At 39.1% G+C, this 23857-nt stretch overlaps 1 protein-coding gene across 6 annotated transcripts in view; it reads right to left on the bottom strand.

Annotated features, from left to right (window-relative positions):
* evla (Enah/Vasp-like a) overlaps positions 1-23857 on the bottom strand; it is a 49279-nt gene that overhangs the window by 13370 nt on the left and 12052 nt on the right. For 2 of the 6 annotated variants that reach the window (XM_061744240.1, XM_061744239.1), the window contains exons 2-3: positions 2516-2684; positions 1737-1917 (exon numbers count right to left, since the gene is read on the bottom strand). In XM_061744240.1, coding sequence (XP_061600224.1) covers positions 1737-1917; positions 2516-2684 — 350 coding nt within the window. Of the gene's footprint in view, positions 1-594; positions 714-1736; positions 1918-2515; positions 2685-22383; positions 22790-23857 lie in introns of those variants that run through there. The other 4 variants (XM_061744238.1, XM_061744242.1, XM_061744243.1 and 1 more) reach the window with 4 other exon arrangements.

Genomic DNA, 23857 nt, shown 5'->3' with positions numbered 1-23857 from the left:
TGACTATAATTCAATTCAGTATGGCCTTCCGAGTGAATAAGAAACAATGGCAGTGGCTATAAATCTGTGATTATGTCTGTGATTTGTTGCTTAAAAGAAAAGAAGTTCCTGCTATGCAATTAACAGTTCCCTTATCTTTGTCTTCTGTTTGAGATAATGGAGAAAACTGAGCCTCAGAAAGACATTTAACTGACACCATCCAAGAATTTGAGATCAGCTATTAAATGGCTCAACAACAACAAAGTTTTGAAAATTATTTGCTTTTTCAAGTATTTTTTTTCATGTGATTTTTAAATTTAAATATAACAGTCTGAAGACAAATAATATTTGTATTTATTATGATATAGACTAAAGAAAAATCATAAGGTGGCAAAAAGTGGGAACACAATCAAAGGAGTAGCTCCAAATTGTGGTCAAGCATAGTAATTTCCGCTGTTGTAAGGAGCGCAATGCAAAATTGTTCGAACACCGTTACAATTGCAATTAAAAAACAAATCTGGCTTATGTTTAACTTCCCTCCATCTGCTGAGCAGTGTGTTGCCATGGAAAACAAGCCTAACTGGTGGACATATTTCTCAACAGCATGAAACTTACTGAGGATGATGATGGCTGAAGACACGTGTTTAAGGGTGCCAGGCGAAATCTCTGGAAGTAGCATGGTGGAGGGAACATTCCTGTTTCCACAACTAACAATCAATACTATGTGACATCAGAGTATCACTAGCTGCTCTCTACAAGAAACAGCTCCATGGACGTGGAAGGGTTTCCCATGAACACACACACACACACCTTGAATGACGTGGCCCATATGCAACCATAAAAAGTAAAGCTGCCCAGTGAGCAAGACGGGGGTACGACACTGAGACTCCACAGGAGATATTTTAGCTGCTGATATGACAGTCACAAGGATGGGATGGGATGACACTGCAGTTATGTGTATTTATGTGTTTGTCTGTTGTGTTATGTGTCTCTTAAATAAAATCACACACACACACACACACACACACACACACACACACACACACACACACACACACACACACACACACACACACACACACACACACACACACACACACACACACAACATATAAGTAGACTGTAACCAGAGATGCTCAGGGGTTATTTAGTAAACCAAGGGTAGCATGAGTTAAGTTTCAAATACACTTCAAAGTTACAAAGGAATTTATTCATTTTATATGCACAACAACTTCAAATTTGATCAAATAACCTCATGCAAATTTATTCTGCTCTGAGATACTGAAGGGATCGAAATTCAAAATACAAAAATAATCTTCGAAAATATCCGAGCACAATAATAGCCGAGCCTCGTGTTCGGAGTGTGATTGCAGTGCACAAGATCAACCAGCAGGGGGAAGTAGAGATCAGTTCAGCGCTGATTTCAATACTGCAGTGTTGCTGAATGGTGACATCCAGTTCAATCAGCTGTTTATATATATATATATATATATATATATATATATATATATATATATATATATATATATATATATATATATAAAATGTATGAAAATCAGCATCAACTAATTATCACTTAAGCTTAAAAACACCCATCTTCCTTTTATCTTTGGTAATGAGAGATTTTATTTGCCTAGGATGTTTAAGAAAAGTCAAAAGAACATATATTATATTCTTTACATTTTAAAAGGTAATGGGAGTGATACAAGAAAATCCATCGGTATGTTGAAGTGTTCGCATGCTTCTCAAATCCTTACCTCCGCTGTCAGGTGAGCTGAGGACATTGAGGGCGAACAGCATGGCATTGGAAAAGGTTGTGGCTTCCTCCTTACTGGCAAAGTTCAGCCCATAGACCTGACGAGCGTCACGCCACTGATGGAAGGTTGGCGTGGCCTGATTGTACTTCAGACCCTTCACTATGGAGTAGTTGATCACCACCTTTAGACAGAGAAAGAAAATTAAGCAAATGTACAACAGCAGGTTGCTCATTTTGGGTTGTTATGAATGGAAGTTAATTTTTGTTTTCAAAATGTATATTTATATAATTTGCACTCTCAGGCACTATGAAGACTTAGTTGAAATCATACAAACTATGATGTTGTATAATCCCTATCCCATCTTAATGTCAATTTCTGCTCATTAAAAAAATGTATCTCAAATTTAGTTTTTCTCCCATTCCTTCTTTGTTTTAAAAATGAAAGCAATCTCTACCTAAAAATATCTGAAGTCCCCCATCTTTCAAGTTCAATGTGAAGGATGGTTTTGTACAAAGGGGAACAATCTCTAAAAGAATTACTGACAGGTTTTCATTGGAAACGACAATAGATGTATTTGAAAACGTAGCTGGAATTGTAATAAAGCAAACAGAAAAAAAAACGTTAATTTCACATTGCAAGTGTTGCCAGCTATTGAGGTCTCATTTATTATGAGTCCAACTGCAAAGGTCAGTATGCCTTTGTTATAATTGTCAATCAAATACCAGGAAAAGACTTCCAAAGTGTTCCTTAAATATTGCCTCCTGCCGTCCGTTCCTCACCTGCTGGTCCTGCAGTTTGACGCCCACCACCCTGAAGGTGTTGTTGGCAGTGTTGTGGTAGATGTTGATGCGGCTGAAGCCCTGCTGGCCAGGCTTAATGGGCACCCACTTCTTACTGGCATCGTCGTAGACCATCACAGAGGCCCTCGCTTGGCAGATACTCTGCTCACTGGCAGAAGAGAGAGGAAACATATCTTTGTTGAGTTTGCAGAGGAATATTGGCATCTGTGTCGAACTAATTTCGCAGAGCATTTCTGTCGTTTTCTCTGCTACATAGCTGAAACAAAATACAGAGGTTTTCTGTTCCTTTTTTTTTTACCAAGACTAGTTTTAAATAAACAAAATGTAAGTGTTCCATGAGAAAAAAAGTGTAACGTCAGAAAGAGCATACAGTTGTTTTTTATAGATATTTCAAAATGTTGGAATTTTACATTTGTTCCTGTACATTATATCACATGCAACCAGGGGCGAAAATCCCGATTCATAGTTGGGGGGGACAATAAACAGTAAAATTTTAGAGAATAAATCCAGGGGGGGAAAAGGAATAAAAGTTTTAGCCTTCCTTTAATACAGCATTTTGACATTTTCAACTCTATCTCGCAAACAGGCAGAATACCTTTCTTAGAGCAATACAAAACAATGGTATTAGGTGGAAGTTGGCAATAATACAGCACATCTGACATAATACACTGCAAAAACCCAAAATCTTAACAAGAATATTTGTCTTATTTCTAGTTAAAAGGTCTAATTTTTAGTTAAAAAAAATCTCATTACACTTAAAACAAGACTCATCACTGGAAAAAAAACAACAATTTTCACCTGTTTCAAGTAGATTTTCACTTAAAATAAGTAGAAAAATCTGCCAGTGGAACAAGATTGTTTTGCTTATAAGATAAATTTTGTCGCACTGGCAGATTTTTCTACTTATTTCAAGTGAAAATTTACTTGAAACAGGTGAAAATTGTCAAATAACAAGTTATTTTTCTGGTGATGACTCTTGTTTTAAGTGTAATGAGATTTTACTGTTTATTATTATTTTCGATTTCGGTTTCGGCCACAAATTTTCATGTTGGTGCATCACTACTAAATACTACTGCATTGTTCCAAAATGATTAATTCTGTCTCAAATTATTCTAGGGGGGGACAGCTTTACTAATGAGGGGGACTTGTCCCCCATGTCCCCCCCGGGATTTTCGCCCCTGCATGCAACCCACAGCCAGCTTTCAAAACCATTACAAAGAAAGAAATAAGAAAAGTAAGATGATCACTGAATTGAAACAGAACAAAAAACAGCAGCATAAGGCTGCTAAACCTTCCAGTTTGCTACCACCAATTACCAATACGTCAGGAACAACCCACTCCCACCGTGGGAGGGAGAGTGCCATTTTAAAAAATTGTAAACGAGACCTCAACCAAAAACAGAACCCTGGAAAATTCCCCTCTCTGTCATAGCCTTCAATGCGGTGTGGCAGCACGAAGACATGTGTAGAGGCATCGGCACAGAAGGGTGTGTGTACTGTGTGGGATAATGATACAGTGTGTAAAAAAAACAAAACACAAGTGTTTGATCAGCAAGAACGTCACCAGCTGGAGGCTCAAATGGTAAAAAATTACCAGTTCCAAGACAACTAAGGGGTTGTTCATAAGTTTAGCCCCATATTTTATGATTGCCACTGTATATGTAACTAAAGGTTTAAACTTGATTCAGTTTGGAAACATGAGAAAGTGTGAAGAGATAATGTTGGCAGGGAGAAGTGGGGTTCACTTGAACCATCAAAGTGACTGAGCGCTTGTCTAGTTTTCTCTTTTAACACCTTGGGGACTAACCTTGGCAGTCTGGCAGCCTGGCTGGTGCCAGCAGTCACTAACTAAAGAGCAATTCTCATCGGGTCACATAGTTTAAAAGGTGAAAGGTGATCTTAATTTTGACACACACCGCTTGCATTAACACTGGCATAGACAACACGGCTACCGTGGGAAGAGCATCTCCTATCAAAGCGCTCCATGCCTTGGCAAAGACCGCTCAGGAATGACTTGAGGGAAATGTTTGAGAACACAAAGACACTAAATTCTTCATCGTAGTCTGATTGAGCAATCTGCAGGATCCCAATGATCAGCTCCTAACTTGTTGGTGTCCGACACCAAAAGATGCCCAGAGAGGAGTCATGTCTGCACCTACAACAGCACAGACATGACTTAGACAAAATCTGCAGGTGGTTTTAATGTTGTGGTTGAGCTGTGTAAAATGACATGAAGTAACATAAAAATACATCACGGCAGCAGTGGCACTAGGTATGAAATACATTGTGGAAATATGTCACTTAGGAGAAATATGAGAGGTTCAAAGCAAAAGAGAAACACCAACATATGACATCCCTCCACTGACAACCTCTCCATCTCAGTCGGTATCAACTTAACTCTTTAACCATCATCTCCTCTCCACTTTGATCTCCATTGTATAAATATCCACCACTGACTACTTGATACTTTGCCAACAGGGTTTTTAAAGCTGTTGAACATTGTATGGCCTCAGATCTTCTAGACATTGTAAATATGTCTCCGCTTTCAGGCATCTTCCTTCATTGCCTGAAAACAGCTATCATTAAAACACTTTTAAAAAAAGAACAGCCTAGACATATGAACAGCTATAGTCCCGTATCAAACCTCCCCTTTCTTAGTAAAATCATAGAAAAAGCTGTTTTCAAATGCTGTATAACTTACTGACACTAAATGACAGTTTTGATGTCTTCCAGTCAAGTTTCTGGCCACACCACAGCACTGAGACAGCTCTGGTGAAGGTCCTTAATGACATTCTCTCCAATACGGATAGTGGCAATATTTCAGTTTTGGTTTTACTGGATCTCAGTGCTGCACTCAACATGCTCAACCATAATGTCTTGGTAGACCGGTTGAACAACTGGGTGGGACTTTCTGGCAAAGCATTACCTGGTTTGAGGCTTATCTAAAAGACAAAGGGCCCGATTTACTAAAATCCTAAATAAAGAGTACTAAATTGCGTGTGCACTAAAAAAGTTTGCGCGTGCTGTTTGCGTGTGGTTTGCGGGTGATCAACTAATATTGCGTGCGCAATTGATAACAGGTGCAAACAGCAGTATTTAAATGAGGTGTTGCGTGTCTTAAGGTTTGCGGCGCAAACTCTGCGCAATGGAGAGTCTGGATGGAATGCACAGTCACAAGTCACAAGCGCAAAATGAAATTTGACGAGTTGGAGTTAGAGATATTAGTGGAAGAGGCAAATAAACACATTCATGAACTACAGCAAAGAAATTTAAACATTACCAAAAGAAACGCAATATCGGAGAAAACCTGCGATAGAATAAATGCAGTTGGTAACACAAAAAACGGAAAAACGTCTGGTTTTTCATATTTCAATTTTAGGCACAGATCAAAAATACGAAATAGAAAAACGGGCCACAGGACCGAATTTGATTTTAATATTGAATTGGTCGGGTTTACGTGACCCCGCGGTGCTCGGCATGATCTGAGGAGAAAAAGACAATCAGACGCAGAGCTGGAGAGCGCTTTGATTCATCTATTTATGAGTTAAGTTTTTATTCAGATGTCCACAGTATATTGCAAATATTATATATTATATAGCAAACACTGACAGTAAATGTGTGACAGACGGGACCATCATATGGCCGAAAGAAGAGAAGTGTTCAGAACAGCGCACAGAGCGCACACTAAAGGCTGATTTATGGTTTCCGCGTCACACCAACGCAGAACCGACGGCGTAGGCTACGCGGCGACGCACACCGCACTGCGACCCTACGCCGTCGGCTACGCCGTCGATTTAACGCAGAACCATAATTCAGGCGAAGCTGCAGTCTGTCTGCGCTGATCACAGACACAGCGGGTCGGAGCGGATTTGGTCATGATGTTTAACCTGTGTTTTGTGATTAATAAGCACGGGTTTTAATTAAATGTAATTTACGAAGGATGATTTCACGTTCAATAAGATAAGTAATCAATAAAATACAAAGTTTTGGCACAAAGGCTTGGCCTGCTTGTGGGCGAGTGGAGGGGGGCACAATAAGAGAAGGTCGCAAGATATAAGGCGAAGAACTAAAGAAAAAGTGGCCTTTAACAACCATTTTTAAAATAGCATGCAGCAGAATAAAGACTCTCTCTCTGCGTATTCTTTGATTTTGGATGTCGCCTCCTTGCCACAATAACAGCAGCAGCAGATTAGCACCTTCCTTTCAAACGTATTAAATACAGACGCAATCACAATACGCGCAATTACTTTCAGGCTTGGTAAATCTCATTGCGCGTGGTAAATGGAGCAATTTGCATCTTTCCATCCCAGTATTTAGGATTTCTGCCGGGTACGCCCCATATTGATTATTCATCAGGGCAAAAGTACTAAATGGATTGCGTGTGCAATTTGGCGCATTTCAGAGACGCAGTCGTCTTTGCACGCTGTTAGTAGATCAGCTGGCACTTTGGTTTGCGGGTGCTGTCAAGTTTGCATAGGTTTTAACACACGCAAACCTTTAGTAAATCAGGCCCAAAGACTATTTTGTGTCTTTGTCTTAGGTAACTACAAATCACAGCTAAAGAAAAGAGTGTGTGTAGTTCCCCAGGGTTCAGTTCAGGGGCTTCTGTTGTTTATTTATATGCTCCCACTCACTTAAAGGAGCTTGAGGCTCCTTTTAAGAAATTAGACTCTCTAGCGCCACCCTTCACCACGACGGCCGTTGGGGGTACTGCAGCCAACAGTGAAGCCGGCACGGGAGAACGGGGAGAACGCACATGCAGCGTCATGTGACGTCACATCCGCAGCCCAGCGCGGGAAATTTGGGACCGAATTGCAGCACATTTTGCAGCACACAGCCTGTTCAAGGCAAAGGAGAGATACACTAGAGGGCTCATTCTTTTGGGTTTGGAACGCTTCATCTGACATTATTACTAGAAAACTTAAAATGTATACAGATTTTTTTCATAAATCTTGCCACAATCCGTCCTCAAGCTCCTTTAAAATATATAAAAAAGAACAATATTTGTTATCATAACTATGAAGATGACACACAATTCTATATAACCATCTCACCACGAAGCTATAATCCAATTCAAACATTGATAAAATTAAAGAGTGGATGTGCTAGAATTTTCTTCACTTAAATGAAGACAAAACAGAAATAATAGTGTTTGGAACCATGAAAGAATGATTAAAAGTCAGCACTCAGCTTCAAGGAGTAAAGCTAAAAACCAACAGCCAAGCCAGAAATCTGGGTGTGGTTCTGGACTCAGACCTGAATTTGGATAGCCACATTAAGACAGTAGTGAAGTCATCGTGTTATAAATTAAAGAACAAATCAAGGATTAAAGGACTGATGTCTCAGCACGACTTACACAAACTTGTACACAGTTTTATCTACAGTAGACTGGACTACTGTAACGCTGTTCTCATGGGTCTCCCTAAAAAATCCATCAAACAGCTGCAGATAGTTCAGAACGCTGCTGCCCGAGTCCTCGACCAAGAGACCATACAATTCCAGTTCTTAGATATTAACACTGGCTTCCAGTCTGCCATAGAATAGATTTTAAAATCCTGCTATTGGTTCATAAATCCTCGAATGGTTTAGTACAAAAATACATCTCTGAACCAGAATCCTCAGGTTGACAGGGTCAGGCATACGTTCTGTATCCAGAGTTAAAACCAAACACTATGGGGAAGCGTTTATGCTTCTCGCCTTTGGAACAAACTCCCTGAATGAAACAGGGCTGCTGAAACTCTCAGTTGGTTTTAAGTCAAGGCTGAAAACCTTTTTATTTACTGCTGCATTTCAGTAATTTACCACAATGCACTGGAAACTTTATTTATTGCATCTCATTTGTTTTATTCTCTTTAACTTATGTCTCTCTTTGATTCTACATTTAAACGCTTACTTTTTAACATGGTTTAGGAATACAGGGAGGCCGGTCAGACACGTAATCAGGTGCCTGGCCATGGCAAGCTCTGAAAGTTAAAACTAAAACTTTGAAATGAATCCTGCAACTGACAGGAAGCAAGTGTAGAGAGGCCAGGACCGGAGTTATATAAGAACTCCACCTTATACATGGTAGCAGCCTGGCTGCAATATTTAGCACCAACTGCAGGCAATTAATGGCTGCCTTACTGCGACTTGTAAATAAGGAATTGCAGTAGTCGAGCCGTGATGATACAAATGTATGGATAATCATCTCCTCAATCATCAGCCTGCACCAATTGGTTCTCAGTTTGCCAATTGGGGTGTCATCCTGTTTCTCATCAGGATTTGGTCCTGTGCACTGCACTCTGTCACGGTTTTTGTATTTGTGTCCAAGTTTTATTTTGAAATCCCATGTCTTTGTGTTTAAGTTTGTCTTGACTTCCCTTGTTCCCATCTGCCCTGATCGTCTCCACCTGTGTCTCGTCAAGCCCTGTATCTGGTCTTGTCTTTCCCTTACTCCCTGCCGGTCCGTACTGTTCTCTCCACCATTTTTCACAACATGGTTTTGTCAAGTTTAGGCTCTTGTTTTGAAAATCCTGTTCAGCAGCACTTTTTGTTGAAGTTTAATAAATCAAGTTGGTTTTTTTTGGACATCCTGCCGCCTCCATCTCATCTGCGTCTGGGTGTTACTCATCCAAACCCTACTCTCTCTCCAGGCATTTAGTCAGGGCCTGATGGCTATTAAGCCCATGCGGATTCTTACATACTGTGCCGCAGATGCACTGTGCGTTACTCGTCTGGTCATTAGCATGGCTCATCAACCGGTTGGGGCGCGCCCCCACCCTCTCGGGATCCCCTGGGGGTATGATTTAGAAGGATTCCTCATAGCTTTTGTGGCTCCTCCCTTCCAGGAAAATACAAGCTGGGGTGCTAACCTAACTTGAAACCAGTTGCCGTCTTTCCGTACCACCAATTGACTCTCCAGTTGTCACCAAACTATTCTTGGTTGTCATCTGGCCTTTCCCAGTTGTCACTGGTTACCACAGGCGTGTGTTTCGAGTCAGTTGGTTTAAGTCAAGGCCGAAAACCTTTTTATTTACTGCTGCATTTCAGTAATCTACCACAATGCACTGCAACCTTTATTTCTTGCATCTCATTTGTTTTAATTCTCTTTGTCTGTCATTAATTCTGCATTTACATTTTTTAACACATTTAAAAAAAGTTATGTAAAACACTATGAATTGTCTTGTACATGAAATGTGGTATACAAATAAACTTGCCTTGACGTCTGACAAGTTTTTTTGACATCTTGCAGAATGATAATAATATTGTAAAAAATATAAGTAAACAACTTTACCAGTTCTCAGTTTCCAAAAGTCACCAAAGAAGCAGTTCTCAGTAACCAAAAAGCTAAATATGAAAGTATTCTCTTTTCTAGATGCAAGTTTTTGAGTAAATGAAAATAAAGCAAAATAATTGTTTTGATACATGACAGATGGACAGATCTTTGTTTTTTCAATAAAAAAATATTAAGCCAGTTTAAGGACTGAACAACAGTACATCAAACTGTTCCTAAGGGTATAGTATTTAAGCCTTACTTGACAGATGGACTTGATTTGAGTCAAATATCCACCCCCACCACAAAACTGCTGTTAAATACCCAGAAATAATACCCTCATGTAACATGTGAAATAAAAATGAGGCCACATGATGGCTGGACAATTATTGAAGTATTCTTCTTGTGTTTTTTTCTTCTTTTCATAAAATTATCCAAATAACAAATAATTTTAAGAGTAAAATAATGGTCAGTTTCATTGCCAGCGAGATTTTAAAATTAAAACCAATTCTTTATAAACAAAAAAAGCCCTTCTGTAAATTCGAAATGGCGTGAGATATCTGCAGATATTTTATTTACCGCATCTCTACACGAGTTTAACAGAGTCTATAATCACATTACATATCCTTCTCCCTACTTCAGAGACCCGGCAGACCACCGGAGTCTCTTTGGGAAAAGAGAAGGAGGGGCAAAATGAGGTGGAGGCATCTCTCATTACAAAAGGAACCTCTATTTCTGGAGCAGCTTTGAGCCACAGGGTTGGAGGGGCCTCGAGCTTGAAGATGATGGTTTTGATTCTTGAAAAAGAAGTTAGGATGTTAAGACCATCACAGAGCAGCTTATGGTATAGAAGCAAAAACAGTATTTTATAGACCTATGACGGTGTGTTCCACATTTCAGTGAGTGACCTTATGTAGCTGATGTTAGATTGGATCAGCCTGAGGGACGGTGCTGGATGGGCGCTCTGCTGGGATTGTAAGCAGAGTCATCTAGTATTCTAGCATCTAGTATTTGATGATGGTGGACTTTGGTAAAACAGGAAAGGAAAGTCACTCTGTGTATTTTCAGTCGGGGAAAAAAAGATGAGTGATGGGAGGGATAACACACAATACCAGAATGACTGCTGAAATGAGCGTGTTTGAGGGAAGTGGGCAGTATGGCATGATCTGTAAAAGGTCAGCTATGGCTGAATCAGTGACATTAAAATAACAGGATGAATCAAACTGATGCTGAGAGCTGCAGAGAGCACACAGGAAAATACTGAAGGTCACGCTAAATGATTTAAGATGCAAAGAATGTATTTTAGTTGTACAAAAGAGGAAAAAAGACATTTTAACTCATCTCCATTTATTCGCCTTACTTCACCAGCTAACTAGTTGTTTATGGTCTTTTTTCTCACAACTCGCATTAAGAATATTTTGCAGAGAAGCTACAGAAGAATAAAAACCACACAAATTATCTTGGAGAACACTCAGTTTCATGATGTAAGGCCATAATCTCAAATTTAACCTGCGAAGGGATGTGATAGTTATGTTTTCCTTTTGTCATCTTGACATAGAGAAAACCTGGTGTCATGTTGCATAGGATATCCTTTTTTTGTTTTAAATTACAAGTAAAGAAACAACACAGAAGCACATACTTATCTAATGCAGTAAGGATATATATACAGTATATATATATATATATATATATATATATATATATAAAAAGAAGCCATGTTGAGTACTGTGCAAGAAGGATGTACGAATGCATGTTTTCCCATTATTGTGAAGTCTGACAATGTAAGAATTTTTTAAAATGTAAGAAAACCAAGTCAATCTCCAAAATAAAACTATCACCACATCAACCACACATTGCTCCCACCTGGCCAGAAGTCATTTTCACTATCACTAACCTCAGGTTCAACACTAAGAAATCTCAAGGTGATAACATCACACACCTTCATTAAGGACAACACTAGAAAGGATAATGTGAGGAAGTTTTCTGGAGGATTTAAGGAGAACATAGAAAGTGAGAAGATTATTGAATAACACAGATATATGTAATTTTGTGTGACTGAATGAAACAGTTGAGAAAAGAAAACTGCCTCACACTGACAACCCACGCGGAGAGTGGAACAAAGTTATATACAGTAGCTGTGTGACTTTTCCGACCTGATGACTTGGTAACAGAAAATAAAAGAACGCCGGGGGGACTTTCTGGTTTAAGCAGCAGTTTATTACCCATTTCTCAGTGATTCTACATGGCACTTTTCCATTTTTACATATAACTGTGATGTATTAGAAACAAATGCTTCCTGATAAAAACCTCAAGAGGTACAGTAAACTAAGGCCACGTTTACACGTAGCCGGGTATTTACAAAAACGGATATTTTCCCCTCTACGTTTTCAAAAAAATCCTCGTTTACACGGACCCGCATGAAAACGCTCTTAACGTCATGCAAGCCAATCAGAATCCTGGAAAAACATCAACAAATGACACGTGTGTAACTTCCAGTTAAGGCTGATTTATGGTTCCGCGTTACATTAACGCAGAGCCTACGGCGTAGGGTACGCGGCGACGCGCACGTACCTTGCGCGTCGCCGCGTACCCTACGCCGTCGATTTAACGCGGAACCATAATTCAGGCTTCATGCTGCTGGCTGACGCGCTCACAGGCTTGAATGAGCAGGAGGCTGGACGGGGGGGGGGAGTTACTTTTAAGTGTGACTTTAGAATATTAAACAGGTAAAATACAAGAAAATATTGACGGTGGCCAAACTAATTGTAAACACAGGTCGCACACATGACGCTGGTGAGTTTCTGGTGCATAATGTGACGTTCTGAAGCTTAAATCTCCGTTTTCCTCCGTTTTCCTCCGTTTAGACGCAAACGGGAAAACGGAGTTTTTGAAAATCTCCACTTTGGCCGGAGTTTTCAGAAATGATCGTTTTTGGTGACTTTGACCGCCGTTTCCGTGTAAACGAACGGCCAAAACGCATGAAAACGCCTCCGTTTTTGTAAATACCCGGCTACGTGTAAACGGGGCCTTAGGTTCATCACTTGGAACAGCCCCCTTTGCATTTATTTCCAAATAAAATGGCTGATTACAGCTGTTTTTACCATTTTCAGCAGAGCAGAAAGTTGGTAAGAACAGATAATGGATGACATGGACGGGCTGGTGCAATCCTCTGAAGAATGAAACCTGCTGAACTTTCCATGTATTCTATACATACTTAAAAATACAAAATATTTCTCTATTACTAGCAAATGATTTGATGGACAAAATTGGATATAGCGCATGCTAAACACACAACAAATTTACAGGACAAATGTTGTTTTTTATAGCTGAGAAAATGTTGAGGTCACATTTTTTTTTCTTTAACTATCAATATATTTGTTTTGGTGGTCTGAATTTAAAAATCAACTTATCTTGATTTCCTTGGAAAAAATACACTTCTTACTGGAAGCTGATAATTAATCATTTAAAAGGCAGGAAGACAAAAAAACAGCACAAAAAGGGACAGAAATGGGTGAAACGATGGAATCGAGAGGAAAAACAAGAGCAGAGAGGATATGAAGGCTCTGAGCGCTTCCTCATGTCAAAGAAGCCTCATAGGCAAGTGTTGAAAAGGAGGCCACATTCCCAGGCTTTTGAATTAAGTAAAGCACTTCCCTGCACACATGGTTAGACATATGCGCTCTCCTCACCCCACCCTCCCCCACACAAATCCTTTGCATGTACAATTTTTGTATCAAGGGCTACGTATTTCCCCTCCCAGACCACCTTGGTCTATTTCTAGAAAAAAACCAATGCAGCAGAAAACAACTCCTGAACTTATCTGCAAAACATCAACATGCATCAAATAGAATATTCATGCTTGAAAGATAATGCTCATGAATAGTTCTAGACGTCCTGTATTTAGGTTGGCAATCGTGTTCCCTCAGGACAGAAGGGAGTGGGTTGGGGTGGTGGGTTGCATGAGGCGTCCTCTCTGGGTATCACCAGAGGCCAGGGCTTCTGTTATCATGGCAATTAGCTTTTGTTGCTGGGGTAATTGTTTCATCTCACTGGTTCACGGTGGAAGGCACCGGAACAGACCCGAACAAATGATGACGCATTCAGCACAGTCCTGCGTGGCCGGCTCATGACCGTGGTGCAGATTTGTGAGATCCTTTTGTTTTCTGTGTTGAAAACTAGATGTAAAAAACATTACCAAAAGGACACCAAAGCACTGTAGAAGTAAGCTGTCAGCAAAGATATATTCATGAGGAACAAAGCTCTGCAGAGCCACTTCGTGCATCACAGAGCTATGACAGGCATGAAGGTGCTTGAAATAGTGACGTGAACAAGTGATCAGCTATAACCTGGAAGTATATAAACAACGCATAAAATAAGGTATAACTCATCTAAGATTTTAAAATGAAAAATGCCAGACTTCTCACAGGTTTCAACACTGGGAACTCTGCAGTCAGCCAATCTAACAGGTCAAGGAGCCAGAATCAAATCAGTGAAGTAATGAATAAATAAATTAACCGTAACATGCTGTAACTGAATTAACATGACTAATTATTTAGCTCCTTTGTTCATTGATTTAGTTTAGCTTTTACTTTGAAGCTGATGTCTTTAGTTCTCAACTTCTTGACGTTTTCTTCCACAGGCTGTGTATACACCCACACTGTGATGGGTACATGGAACAAATAATAAAATAATGAAAGTAATAACCAAGCAAATTTAGCTTGTTTCGACCAGACATTGAACGTGAGACACAATAGGTAACCACAGCAACACATTAACATGCATTGCTTTTATCGAGCCATAAAAAAAAGGTAAAAGAGATAAAAGAGCTCTGTTTACGTTGAAGATAATGAAGCTTGTGCAGAGTTGGTGAAAGCCCAAAAGAGACAGACAGCAAAGAAGAAAAGATAAAAAAACATATACTTTGTGTGTGTAAACTGGAAAATATGTTACAATGGTCAAACCTGCAGGTGTATTTCAAGACAAACCAGACTATGTTCTGTTCAGTAAGCTTTATAATTAAAGAAAAAGATATATTGTTGGTACAAAACGTTTTCAAGTGCATCATTCACATTTAGAAAAATAATCCAGAGAGTCAAACTCACTTCAGTTCAGTTGAATTCATTTACTTTTAATTTAATCTAATCTAATTTAATCTAATTTAATTTATTTTAATTTAATAACAAATGTCTTGGTGATTTAAAAAAATTAACAAAATATAAAATTAAAACATTGCTTTTGGCTAAAGAAATTAGCTTGAATATAAGAGCATTTATTACATTTTTTTTTTTTACATGTTGTAGATGAAAGTGGCTGGTAAAATAAAATAAAATAAATTAGTGACTGGAAGAAGTTCATTTCCAACCCCGGTATCTACAGTCACAGTGCAAGCTGCAGAACAAAGCTGCAGAACAAAGCTGCAGAACAAAGCAGCAAACAGGAAATTAAGGGCTAATAATTTCCCTTGTAACCATTAGTGGTTATGTCTTAAAGCACTCAAGGTAACAACACAGCCAACCCCTCACACAGTCACTTTTTTGTTACCAACTTTATAGCAGATCAATGCCCTCATTCTTCATTCAGTCATGCACACGACAGTCGGATAGCTGAGCGAAAAAATATCTGGTCACAGAATGTTTATTATTGATATCCCTTCGGAACAAAGTTTTGACTTTACACAACTAAACTATACTTTGATTGACTGTCAAATTAAGCACTACTCTTAGCCTTTACAGGACAGTGGTTTGAGCACAATATCAATAAATGACAGCATGTCTTGGTCATGGGTGCTAATTGGACCTAATTCTAGCTATAACATTAACTAGGTCCTCGGTCTTTGTTTTCCTTATCAGGGAGCAAGACTTTAACATTAGTTTATGCAATTTCTTGTATTCTTTAAACAAAGATAATATATCAGAAAAACTGTTCTTAAAAGATTTTTCAGGGTTCACAACTACATGCAGAAGGACACTAACAGAAAACCGGCTGATATGTGCCAAAGCCTTTCGCATCTTTTGAAAAATTTACTTTTAAGGGAGTTTTGAAGACTATGAGGAAGTGATTATCAAAATTTTATGTCATGAAAGGTCACGAAAGGTCTGAAAATGATCGTGTTTGGCTTTTGTACTAGTAACTTAAAGTAAAAAAACTCAATGTTGTTACCATCGATATGCTCATGAAATGTTACGGTATTTATTTTTATCCAGAGCTGAATTTATTGTATGTGCAGCTTAAAGTCTTCTCTATAAAATCCAAAGGATCTGGACCCTGTAAAGGTCAATCTGAGTGTGAAAATTATGCCTCATGTTACCTTAACCACATCAAACTCCATTGATGTGGAGAAAGAAAAGAAGTCAATCATGTTTTGGGCACATGACTAAGACCCAAGATCATAAGCCTGTCCCCTCAGGCCTGGGCAGGAGGTGCTAGCTGTGACATGAGAAGCACTTTCACCTGCTGATGTTCACATCACTCTGCAACAGAGGAAACCTGTACTCATCAGACCACATGAGCCTTTTTCCACACCAGAATCGAATCTTTCTTTTAACTCAAGCTTGTTTTTTAAAATGTATTTCTATTAATAAATTAATTTCTGCATAGTTTTCATAAGGCTACACATCTCCTCAGCTGTTTTCTTGGCTGATGCAGAAAATTAGTTTAACCCTTGTATGTGTTTTGAAATGGTTGTTTAAAAATGAAAAACTACTCACTGCATCAGTCAGAGCTGAAACAGATAATCACTTATTCATCATATATTGATTAGTTCTTACCTATGACCACCAACTATGACTTTTTTTGGCCAATTGGTGACAGACACAAATCACAGTGCACTTAAGGAACATTATATTGTCATCAGTGCTGCACTGCCAGCAGTTGGTAAAAGGATGAGTGTGCAGATCAGAAGGACATGCTGCCTTTTTTATTTATAGTTTGTCAAATACAAACATCAGATTTTAGTCAGTCAGCGCAATAATGAAGACATCACATGCTTTATTAATGATAAAGCACATGAGTTTTGGCATCTAGGCTCTGGTCCAATCACTCTCTATTTATGAGTCATATGTAGAGAGATTGGGGGTGATGGACATCATTTAACCCCACATCTGCTGAATCTGAGGCTACGGCCGGACATCAGAGGGCATGTCAGAGACGAGCACCTCTGGCTCCTTAATTAGACCTATGAACGAGAAGGCCGGCCGAGTAAAACATGCAGAAAGGTGAAGATGAGCATGCTAAAGATTGACTGTCTGAAGTAGCTCCAAGAGGTCTCAACATTTTGTAGTCTATTCACACACAAGTGTGTACCCTTTGCAACGCACAGATCCGACTGCTCCCTACAGACGCAGGCAAATATAATAAAATAAAGTCACTGCAACAGGTTCATTCATAAACCTAAAGGAAAAATAGAAAAGGAGCAAGAGGTTTTTGCTCAAGCAGCAAAGCATATTGATCTTGACAATTACAAAACACCTCACTCCAAAGAACGAGGGCCTTGCATTATCCACGTATTTGAACACAGAGGTAGTTAAACGTGAAGCGCATCAGAGAAACCAGGAAGGTCACTGAAATGCACATACCAGAACCGGTCTCGGGCAGTTCTCCAGCATTCCCTCTGTGGAGAAAGTCTTTCCCTTCAGAGGAAATCCTTTTAAATCATTTCGTCAACTGCCACAACACTTGGACATGCAGAAGTTGACAGCTTTGTTAATTTAATTAGTCAGGTTCATTCATGCTTATTAACTAGGTTGAAAAAATTATAACCTCCTCTAAAATGTCAGCTGAGAGACAAAAGCATCCAGAGAGACTTCCTGTGCAGCAGAAGTGGTAATTACAGCGTTTGATTGCTCCCTAGTTGGTGCTGTAGCTAATAGAGACATAGGGTCAGCATCTGGGAGGATTTCAGCGCAGGAGATGTTTTGTAAATACATAGCAGCTTTTCATCACACAAGAAGTATGTGGGCCTATCTCTCATATATATATATATATATATATATATATATATATATATATATATATATATATATATTTATTGCACTACAAACACCAACAGATGAATTGGTAAAATAAGCATGTTCTAACTTTTCTATTCAGTCTGGCTTTAACCTGGGCGTGAGAGGAGAAGTAGCCAGACCCACTAATGACACAGATGACTGTGAAATGTAACACGTGCACAAAAAATGCAAAGTGCTCCTGCAAACCCTCAGTCTGTCGAGACTGAAGCGATGTGATATGCCATCCGGCTTTTTTCCAAACAGGAACAGAAATACATAACTTTGCACCCACACACAACATATCATGTTGCTCAATGGGTACATATACCCAAGTAACAGTAATGGTTATTTTTAGTGAAGGGCCAGTTCAAGAAGCAGAAACGGGGACAGACAAACTCACAAACACCCACTCAGATTGATTATAACCTGTGGATCCAGTTAGCTGTCTCCATTTATAATTTTCACCTCGAGGATTATGGCCTCCAGACCTCACATTTAGGCGCCAGGCCACCACTTGGTGAAGTATGGTGTATATCTCTATTTACATTACAGGGTTTGGGTGAGTGCAGGGGTCCAGCTGACATAAGAATGATGCTTGTCTGACTGGCTGGATTAGAGGCGGAGCCTCGAAGGCAGATCATTACTTCACTGCGGTCTTAAATCTAAATTAACCAGGACTTAACTCCTGAACAAGGCCTCTAATCTGCTCCACGGGGAAAGTACTGTTCACAGTCACAGGGAGGGAAAGAGGCCCCGGGAACTAAAAACAGCACAAGCCAACTTTATTGCGGAGAAGCAGTGTGAGGCCAGGTCACTTGCAAGCGAGCCGACCAGATCCTGTGAACAAGTTCAACAGCGAGATGTGGAATCAATGCCAAACTGACTCTACTGCAAATACAGAGATACTGCTACTAAACAACATTGAACGCAGTCACTAAAATAGACACACACAGTCATTAACTTATCAACACCCTCGCTTCATCTTCAACATTATGTAATTATTGCTTGGGGGTCATGTTCTGGGTCTCTGGAAAGCGCCTAGAGACAACTTCTGTTGTAATAGACATTATATAAATAGAATAGAATTGAATTGGAACATCACATTTGATTCTTAACATATAAATCATTGTGTTCCCCTAAAGATTCCTATTGTGATCAATTTTGTCACACACTGATCTAGTCTTGTTGAGTTTTTTTCACTCTGGCTTCAACCTCCACCTTTTGGGACATAAATGATAGATAAGGACAAAAGTTTCAGAATCAGCTCTTTGTTAAGAAAACCCACATTGTCCAATTGTTCATTTCAAGGTGCAACTGTCCACGTCAAAATAAAAGTGCTTGTTTGAGCCATTATCATGCCATCCTTACTTATACAGTATTTATGTGAAATGTATACTTTTCATAGCTTTTGATACTGAACTCTTTTCTGTCTCTAGCCTTGTCAGCCACTGTCATTATAGCGTCAACAGAAGACATCCAAAAGGGCATGGAGTGGAGTAGGAATGCTGGTCAGTTGTAGTCAGTTTTGCGGTAAAAACTTGTTGAGCTAAGGTGTAAATAGTCTCATTGTAGGATGCTTTAGGAGTCATAATTTGGTTTAAATGTATGCTGATGATGTGATTGTGTAAATAGCAAATCTGGGACAATCTTGTAGTTTTGAAAAGTGGCTCTTGGACTTCCTGTATACATCGTTGTATAAAGCCTGCCCGCACCCCTTTGTGATTGGTTTGGTATGCTCTGTATTGGTGGAGGTGAATGGGAAGTGTACCAGACCTGTTTCATAAGAGAACATTTTACTGAAGTGAATGGGTGCAGCTGGGCAGGCTACTCTGTCTGCAGTATGCAGAGCATTTTTTTAAAAGGAAAAACAGATATAATCATGAAATTGGTCACTTTAAGAATAAAGGACTATAAGGCTGTGAGTACAAATAGGAGAGTATTCTTCAAGTTGTAGCATGACAACATAGAATCTACATTTTAGTCCGAAAATAAGTCCATGCAAGCTTCTAGGTATATCATTTTGATGAGCATGTTTTGTTTTTTAATCTAGCTGTAAATTCTCCTGTCACTTCTCAGACTCAGTAATATCAATTGATCCTTCCTGTGCAGGTTGCGCATTCACAGTTAGCTTCCAGATGTCTTACAATATTTCAAAATAAGACTTTATGAGCCGTTAGAAACTCCTGTCTCTGTAGGATTCATAATTTGGATAAAACACATATGCGGATGATGTGATCCTATCAGTGGCAAAGACTGCTTATAATTCAAGATTCAAGATTCTTTATTTATCATTGAGCCAGCGTCGAAACGAAATACGAAAATAATAATTAACACCAACACTATAATAATAATACACTAAAATACACAATGGTAGAAACATATTGTAAAATGAATCTGTTCATGAAAGAATATACAATCTTAAGGTGTTAACCTGGTCAACATTATAAATAGTTGAACCAAATCCTCAAAAAAGGCATTTTCACTAAGATGGGACAACTCTGCCTTGAAATACACAACATTTTGTGTGCTGGTTATAACATTGTTATTGACTATTAGACCAGTTCTGACCATGTTTGCTCTTACTAATTATGTATACTCTAATAAATATGAAATAAAGGTCAGGGTTTAAAAATATCACAATCTTCCCTGGCTGAAGCTGAAGCAAGATAATTTTCTACTTGCAGTAAACAACACAGATCACATGCCTGTCAGCAGCTTTGTAATACAGAAAGTGCAACACAGGTCTTTGGCTGTTTACAGTATACAGTTAGGAGCTTTGAACAAAAGTGGATATACATCTAAGAAAACTGAACCCATACACTTGTTTGTGTTTCCACTGTATATATGAACATGAACATATATTTCTGTTATCTCTTAATACCTCTCCTGGATATAGAATATGCCTTCAGTAAGGCACTAAGCAGATTCAAAAAGCAATTGAATCCCTTTCACTTAAGCACCAAAGTTCCATGTAAAGTATAATTTATGGCAGACGGGAGTCTCATATAATCTATATGCCACAGTGAGAGCAAATCCTAATCATCCTTGATCCCAGTGTACAAAGTGGTCCTACTTTAATAGACTGCAGTGTGTTTATCTAACCCCTGCCCCAATTTAGAGGCCAAACAAGAATACTGAAACACTGCAGAATGGACCATGATTAAGCCCCAAATGACAGAGGGAGATCAAACAGAGAACAACGGCCCTAATGGCATTAATGCAAACGGAATTGATGTAGTTGTGTTTTTAGCTAAATGTCCCAGTTGAGCACAAACAAAATCCCTGTCTCGTGTCATTATGCATTTGCCTTGAGCGCAGATATTTTTATTTCACATGTGTTTTCTTGCTCGGGCGGTTATTTGATTACATGTGTGTGTTGCTCTTTATATAATAAATGTATGCATGTGGAACTTCATGAAAATAATCTCAGCTCATTCATTAATCAAATTCAAAACATAAAAAACTTGATCAGTCAAATATATTAACTCATTACAGTAACTGGTTCAACATATTTTTCTGCTGAGTCTGTCCACCCTGGATTAGTAGCAGGGGATACATATTCCATCCTCCACCATGCACGGCATGTGCAGTTTTTATCAGTCACTAGTGTTAAGTGTTTTAATGTTTAAAGACATTTGTCATTTTACAATAAAAGAAAAATAAAGCAATGATGCGCCAGGTTCAAACAACAAAGCAGGTCTTTGAGCTCTACAATCTGAGTCAAGTCAGTTTTAAGCAGCAGATGCACATACATTAAATCCCATTGTAATTTATTTTTAATCAACATCCCCCTTTTCCTTCCTCAGCTCCCTCACGATAACAAGAGCCGTTTGATCCTACGGTTCGCAACTGGGACAGAAGCAGCATCCTCTTTCTCTTCATCTCTTCCCTGTATCTTCCTTCTGCCAGCAGAAAGTGCAGAGGGAAAAGGAGAAGGGCGCTAGCCAGAAAAGGCTGCAGCTTTAAGCCAAAAACCATGTTGTGTTTAATACATGTGTGATTTCAGTGTGCATGGATGTCTCTGCTATGCAGAGATGCTCCGTGTGCAGTGTTGAGTGCCACAAAAGGCTGCGTCTTCCTCTGGCAACATCAAAGGCTTTTACTGAAAAGATGCAATTAGAGGTGCTAAAGCAAATAAAAACACGGATCATCAAAAAGATCTGAGTCAAAAACTTCTGACACCTTGGCTATATTTATATATAAAAACCCTATCCAAAAAGGTAAATCAAATTATTCATGCGCATAGTAACAGTTACTAAAAAAATCTGAATTCTGCATCTATGAACAATTTGCTGTGCCCAGATTAAGATTACAGATTAGTATTTTAGCTCTGATTAAAATACAACTAGGAAAGATTTGCCCATCTGTGCTCCCAGAATATCACAACTCCTTTTTTTTGCTGTTGCACACAATAATCAAACTTTACAAACCAAATGGTCACAAATTCAATCCACATACTGTGAATATGGCTTTTTTTCACTCTTCCAAAACTGTTTTTGTATCTTTTCACATCATTTGAGTTACATTTCAATCAACTCACAATTATACTGGAAGAGGAAACGATCAAGCACACACTTCCACACTGTCAACCAAAGTGTCAGTACAAACCTTGCAGCAATGTGGCTGTAAAACATTCCTGAGTCACTGACGCTCTGGGGAAGGCAGTAACGCAACACTTGGAGCCGATGTATGTCCATTTTGGTATACAAGGAAACAGCAAGTACGCTAACAACAGCTGTCTGTCACACAATCCTGTGTTTTTCTGTCACCTTTAAGATTCATTAAGAGCAGTTTAATCCATCAGATGAAAGCATGTGATATGAATTACAAACCAGCTGCACAAATAACTTAAAACATCCGTTTAAAAATGAAATGGGATCAAAACACAAGCACTGCTGAATCCACAATGAGACCGATGATCCATCCATCCAGCAACAAAGAGATGACTGACAGACGGGCAGAGATGAAGTCATTTACCAGCCAGTTGTCTGACTGCATCACAGATGAGCGTGTGTGTGTGTGTGTGTGTGTGTGTGTGTGTGTGTGTGTGTGTGTGTGTGTGTGTGTGTGTGTGATTGTACTGTTAACCCAAGGGAGATTACCTCATATACCTCTTAGCCCCAAATCCCCTCCCCACAAACGTACGGCACAGTTTGTAAGTGTGCTGGGGGGTGGATTGTAAGGGTTTCCGTGTTATATCACCCGCCCCTCCTCTCAACTAGCCTGCTGTTGCCATACCCGGCAGTGATCCACAGTGTGTCAAGCTATTATTGATTAGAATGTCCTCTGCCTCAGAGAGCGGCTGTAAGGGGCGAATGTACACAAATACAATAAAACACACATCTACTCTCAGAGGAATGTGTGCTAAACGTCCATTAACATCCACTGAGTGACCATCATCCCTAGTTCACTCTAAATTCGACACACTAAAAAGAAAAAAAGGGCAAGAGATGTCCTCAGGGACCACGAGGACTTCATCCTGAGGGTAATCCAGAAGTAGTAAAGCTAGAACTGGGACAATAAAGCAGACGGGTCAGGGTATTGGTTGATATTCATCTTCACTGGAAGAGCTGTAACTGATTAGGTCAACCAACCTTTTTTGGGACCATTAAAATTTTAATTTGTTCATGATTTACGGTAATCTTAATTTCAGTCTGATGTTGCTATATTGACACTGAGTGAAAAATCATGAACATCAGCTTGTTAATGGACTTAAAATGTTGCTGAGAGACACTGCATAGCTCGACCCAGTTGCAGATTTGTCACAGGAAAGCTTTGCCATTTATGTTTCCTTGCAAACATGGATGTGCATTATCAAAACATTTCTTTACAAACGCTTAACAACATGTACAAGAATGTGGTTTATTGTCTAGAACAGTGGTTCTCAAATGGGGGTACGCGTACCCCTGGGGGTACAGTATGTGAAGGCACTACAGGGGGTACGTGAGATTTTAAAATATACATATATTTAAAAAGTAGCATCCATGCAAAAATCCTTTAAAAATAAATATTTCATAAATAATTGAGGAAAATATAAGTCTAAATTCATAAAATAATTTTATCTTCAGGAGTAGGCTATTCA

This window comes from Cololabis saira, chromosome 16 (genome assembly GCF_033807715.1).
Source record: "Cololabis saira isolate AMF1-May2022 chromosome 16, fColSai1.1, whole genome shotgun sequence".
In the NCBI taxonomy this organism is placed as follows: domain Eukaryota; kingdom Metazoa; phylum Chordata; class Actinopteri; order Beloniformes; family Belonidae; genus Cololabis; species Cololabis saira.
The sequence above is the reverse complement of the archived record's forward strand: the minus strand, read 5'-3'. Positions and strand labels throughout refer to the sequence as shown.